Genomic DNA, 5,493 nt, shown 5'->3' with positions numbered 1-5,493 from the left:
CTGCTCCCTCTAGGTGGGGCTCATCTTATGTCAAATAAATACTAATATCTCAACCGCCACGTATTTAAAAGAAATGCATGCTACATGTTAATTAAAATATTTTTGCCTAACTTTTAAATGAATATTGTTTTCGTTTTTTTTCAAATGACATTTTTTACCACCAGGAGGCGTTAAATAATACACACTGCCCTTTTAAGCCTTCTTAAACCCATTAAAAAATCTAAATAATATTTTACTGAACTTTAAATGTCATGACTTTTCTCAACAGTATAAAAAAATGAAAGGTTGATTTTATTTAAATTTGTATAAAAAGTACACAGATGACAACAACATGAGGGTTTAGAGCATGGGGTGTAAAACTCATTTAAGCCTGGGGTTCAAATGTTAAAACAAAACCTCTCGGGGCTGCTGAGAGAGAGCTCTTGTAATTTTCTCAGCGGGTCGCATGTTTGCCACCTATTATTTAGACTAGAGAAATTCAATTCTTGTTAGTGCATTGTCAATAAAAACCCGATAGAGGTCAGCAGCGCCCTTGACTTCTCTGTCACGTTACGGAAATGAAGAAGATGGGAAGATTTGGTCTATGACGTACAGTATTTTGTTTCCTGGGTTTACATGTTACTGCTAAACTAAAAGCATACTTTGTGTGTTTTTTGTAAACATGGCAAACCAAAAACCATTTAACATAAGCTCTGTACCTATCGACGGGTTTAGTAATTTAAGAATTACTTCCATTTGGACGTTTCTCATGTCTGTAAGTTAATTTTTGTTCGCAAATTAGCCATGCTAGCTTACTAAGTAAGCATAGCCGCAAACCACCCAAATACAATTTTTGTTTTCCCGGCTTATTATTCTTTTTTTCCCCTGTTGTGTTTTTTCATTTCTTTTCAGGTGAAATGGTCTGAGCCGTGGCTTATGGCTGGAGTGCTTTTTCACATCGTGATCCTTTGCCTGACTGTGCTGACGTGCAAGTATTATAGAGCGCAAATCTGCCACTTTCTGCTTATAAGTAAGTCGAAGAATGGAATTCTGAAGGTGGGGGAATCAGAGAAGTTCTGAATGGCACCCATTTTATCTTGTAATACCTGACTAATACCTATATGTCGCATAATGGTGTTTTTTTTTTGTTATTCTTTTTGAATGATCGGCGGTGATCTCTGCTGGCCTATAATATCCGAATTGTGTGACTTTTTTCTAATTGTCCACCCATCATTATTCATGTCCCTGTTTATACAGTCTCGTTCAGCTTAGATTTTGTTACAGAAGACAGGCTCTATGTGTCACGCGGTCTGGGGCTATTCGCGCCCCAGAACGGGTTACACTGAATTTTTCCGAGTACTGAAACATGCTTTTCATATCCAAATGCTATTTGTTTTTATATATTCCTAGGCATCCCAAAATACCTAAAATATTAATAAAACGCGTACCCAAACAACAATAAATACCCGAAATATTAATAAAACCTGTACGGAAAAATAAATATTTAATTGTGTAGATACAACGATTAGATACAAGATAAGCATATAAAACCATTTTAAACCACGTACTTTAACTTTGAGCAGTGTCAGAAACTTCATACATCATCCTTGTATTTTTTAATTATTCCTTTATTTCTTCTCCTTTCTCAAACCATAATTATGTGCAAATACAGGTAATAAACAGCACAAAATCACAATGAATGCAAGTGTTCTGGTGTGTTTGGATGTGTTCGAGTTTTTCCAATGAATACCTGAGTAAAAACGACTCAAATATTTTGGTCGAATACCGATTTGTTCAATTCTATCAGTACTTAATATTTACTACTATTGGTGGGTTCCCTTGAAAAGTCTTAAAAGGTATTGAAATGTCTTAAATCCCATTTTCAAAAGTCTTAAAATGTGGACACATTAATAAGATTTATATTTGTTTGAACTAAAAAGATTTCGTGACATCTATAAACTCTTTTTTTTTTTTTTTAATGGCCAATTTATTGGCAGCATGGCGTGACCACAATAACGGAAGTATCAAAACGGTGATTTGGGTCAGACGCATGACGTATACCTAAAATACACATCGCCACTTGGGACAGAGATGTTTACTTTGGACCATGGGAAAGTACATTTTATGAGAAGGTAACATTTTGGGCCATGGCTAAAAGCGGTGCCAGGTAATGTGTACAAGGCACCATGTATTGTGTGCAAGACATATTTGTGTTTTTTTGTTTTGTGTGTTGCAATTCGTTTTATTTTGCCGACTTAGTCTTATATTTGATTTCAAAACGCATTGAAAAAGTACTAAAAAGTCTTAAATTTAACATCCTATAGCTGTAGGAACCCTGTCTCTTTTTCCACAGTTCTTTTAGTGGCCAGTGCTGAATATTTAAATGAATTGGCTGCAATGAACTGGAGGTAAGCCCGTGATTACTTGGGAATAATTGATCTGTTGTGCACAAGCATACTGAAGGCAAAATTTGTTGCAGGTTATTCTCTGAGTTCCAATATTTTGACTCAAAGGGCATGTTCATATCGTTGGTCTTCTCTATCCCGTTGCTCTTCAATGCCGTCATCATTGTGGTGAGTCCACCCAATAAACACCGTTAATGTTTCACATCCCAGAGGAGGATTCTGGCGGGCTGCCAGGGTTTAATGGGTCCCGACAGAGTCTCAAACAATGTATAACAAGATAATATTGAAATATTTTTAAATATATATATATAAGCGAAATGTAACTTTTAGATTTCTCTTTATGTAAATGATTGCAAATGCCAATGCGTGTATTTGTGCTCCCCTCAGTGCTAAAGCGCGCACTCTCACTGACTCGTAAATAGGTCGGCCCTTTTCTCTCACTCAGCGCCCTTAGCAACTCTATAAGTTAATGTTTGGGTGTGTGACTCAAGGGAAGACTTTTAGCAACCCTTCCTACCTAGCATGCTGCTGCATCCTGCCTGATAGGCACAAGTTTGGGCCAAATTTACCTACCCACCCCTACCAGAAGCTAAAAATTGGAGGCAAACAGAAAGCGCAGCATGGTGTGGACTTTTTTTCCAACTACAGAAAAGAACAACGCAAGGTGTAATTTGTGTGGTAAAGTGGTCTGCTTCTGTGGAAACACCACAAATTTAACTTAAACACATTAAAAAACCAAAAATGTAAACATGTTTCTGTTGCTGAACAAAAACCTTTAAATCTGTTGTCACAATGGCAACAGAGCCAATGAGAGAAAATTGACCATTTATCTGAATTATTGACTTTATTTTTAAAATATTGTGCAATGGACATTATTTTAGTTGTCTGGTTGATATTGTTATACAGTATTTGTATTTATGTTGCATAGTTGAGTTTTTGGTCTTGGCGTTTGTTTTGGAACCGTTCTAATCCAAATATTTTTTATGAATTTTTTATACTTGTTTTGCAATGTAGTTGAAAAAAAACGAGTGACAAAAATCTTTGTGACTAACTCAAGGGAGAAGGGTTTAACTTTTCAATGATCGTGACATTTCCTAACAAAAAGTATGGGTATCGATACCAATCGATACTACCATGTATTTTCTAGGATCGTATCGATACCAAAAATCATAGTATCCCTCACCCCTACTGTAAACCATTGAAGAAAAAAAAAGACATCCTATCATAGCAGGAATCACTAAAGGAACAGTACTGATATTTAATACAGTAAATTTTACATTACAGTGATTATAGTATTACATTGAATTAGATTTAAAACTCATACTGGTATTTTGGTCTGTTTACAATACCTTAAAACAGTACTGCATCGGCATTGGAGTAACACTAGTTGTTTTTAGTCTAATTAGATGACAAGCAGATTTTTTTTGCATTAGACTCACGTCCACCAGGCCTTGTGGGTATTGGGTGTGACTTTTTTTGCTGCATCATTGCCTTTCATAACCAGTGTATTTATGATTCAATTGTTTACAAGCGCACGTATTCATCATAGATCTAGCTACTTTATTTTGCTCTAAAATAGTGTCTGATTGAAATTAAAATGTAAAAACGGGGTTCGTACGGGTGCTTAATCTTTAAAAATGCTTGAGTTTTAATGTTGTGGATTTAAGGTTTGAAAAGTGCTTGAATTTTAGGTGAAGTGCTAGTAAATGTTTTAAATTGTTGTGATGTTTCTTAGGTTAGGGGCTAGGGTTTGTGCAAATATGGGGTGTGAACTTATTTTATGGTTCTAAAATAGGATTGGCTCTAGGGTTTTAAAATAAGGTTTTGGCTTCTTATTAGGGTATAAAACAGAATTTAAGGTTCTGTAAAAGTGTAGAGGCTATGGTTACAGCTAGTTGGGTGTAGTTTTAGATTTAGGAACTAGGGTTTGAACTCCATATTAGGTCTCTAAACTGAATGTAGTGTTCCAAAATAGAGTTAGGGGGCTAGGTTTACAGTTTGAAACAGAGTTAGGTGTAGGGCTAGGGTTAGGAGCTAGTGTTATAGGTGTAGGGTTAGAGTGCTTTATGTAGAATTTAGCAATTGAAGCTCCCCATTGTGTTTGTCCGCAGTCGGTGTGGGTGTTCAGGACATTCTCTACCATGGCCCAGCTGAAGACACTACAACTCAAGCGGAAGATGCGCCAGGCCAAAAAGAGCGACTGATGCATTCTTGTCGTATGCTACAAAATGACTCTCTTTGCAGTTCTTATTGGGGATGGACAACATAGTCATGTACCGCCTACCACAACTCTCGAACACTAAAGCAGATATGGTGTCTTGCAACTCTTTGACATGTTATTTTCGATTGTTCTCGATTGTTCTCAGCTCAGGGATGCTGCTGGAAATGTGAATTTCCCTTCGGGGATGAACAAAGTATCTATCTATCTATCTATCTATCTATTGCCATATTTCAGGTTTTAAATCTATGGATAAAGGCAAACTATTTTCTAAGAATCAAAAACATGTGAGACACATCCTGAAAAGAAGCCAATATTGTTCAACATTTTATATTGTGTAAAAATGAAAAGTAGGATTGCAAACATATTGGCCCCCTTTGAGTTGGTACAACCTCCTTTTTCTGCAATGACAGCTACGACAGGGTTCCGCAGATCTCTAAAAAGGCATTGAATTCCTTATCCTAACAATGAGGCCTTAATTGGCTTTAAATAGTCTTGAATCCAGATTTCAAAAGTCCTAAAAATATGAATACATTGATAAGATTTATATTTGTTTGAATTAAAAATATTTAGTAATATTTATCACTTGTCTTTTATAATAATTTACAGATTTGCATTCTTGGTATCATTGCGTAAATGCAATAATTTAACTATCAAAACAAAAATGTGGTTTCAAGGTTCGTTTAGAGGGGACGCATATCTTAGGTCTATCCACAAAACAAAGCAACTTTAAACTGAGACGTTTACTCTGGACCATGGGAAAGTGTACATTTAATAAGAAGTGGCTGTCCTACTGTCACGAAACGGGCCGAGGAGCAGGAAGTCGGAACTCATTTGCGTAGACGATCTGTCACTTTAATCGAGAAAGTAAAGTTGTCCAACACACAAACG

At 36.2% G+C, this 5,493-nt stretch overlaps 1 protein-coding gene across 1 annotated transcript; it reads left to right on the top strand.

Annotated features, from left to right (window-relative positions):
* Positions 1-432: 432 nt before the first annotated feature.
* Positions 433-5,180, top strand: tmem18 (transmembrane protein 18). The gene is made up of 5 exons (XM_088324427.1): positions 433-754; positions 892-1,009; positions 2,333-2,387; positions 2,459-2,552; positions 4,496-5,180. Exons 1-5 carry the CDS (start codon positions 662-664, stop codon positions 4,586-4,588), a joined length of 453 nt encoding a protein of 150 aa, XP_088180553.1. The 5' UTR covers positions 433-661; the 3' UTR covers positions 4,589-5,180.
* Positions 5,181-5,493: the final 313 nt, after the last annotated feature.

Source organism: Urocampus carinirostris, chromosome 20, assembly GCF_059441175.1.
Source record: "Urocampus carinirostris isolate Australia breed hairy pipefish chromosome 20, RoL_Ucar_1.0, whole genome shotgun sequence".
Taxonomy (NCBI): domain Eukaryota; kingdom Metazoa; phylum Chordata; class Actinopteri; order Syngnathiformes; family Syngnathidae; genus Urocampus; species Urocampus carinirostris.
Note: the sequence above shows the minus strand (reverse complement) of the source record. Positions and strands in the feature narration are given on the sequence as shown.

What these genes read in the sequence shown, in the direction of transcription:
- tmem18 (XM_088324427.1), top strand. Translation starts at nt 662, where the DNA reads ATGGCAAACCAAAAACCATTTAACATAAGCTCTGTACCTATCGACGGG. An exon ending in CTGCCACTTTCTGCTTATAA is followed by an intron (nt 1,010 to 2,332) that starts GTAAGTCGAAGA and finishes CTTTTTCCACAG; the next exon opens with TTCTTTTAGTGGCCAGTGCT. An exon ending in TTGGCTGCAATGAACTGGAG is followed by an intron (nt 2,388 to 2,458) that starts GTAAGCCCGTGA and finishes AATTTGTTGCAG; the next exon opens with GTTATTCTCTGAGTTCCAAT.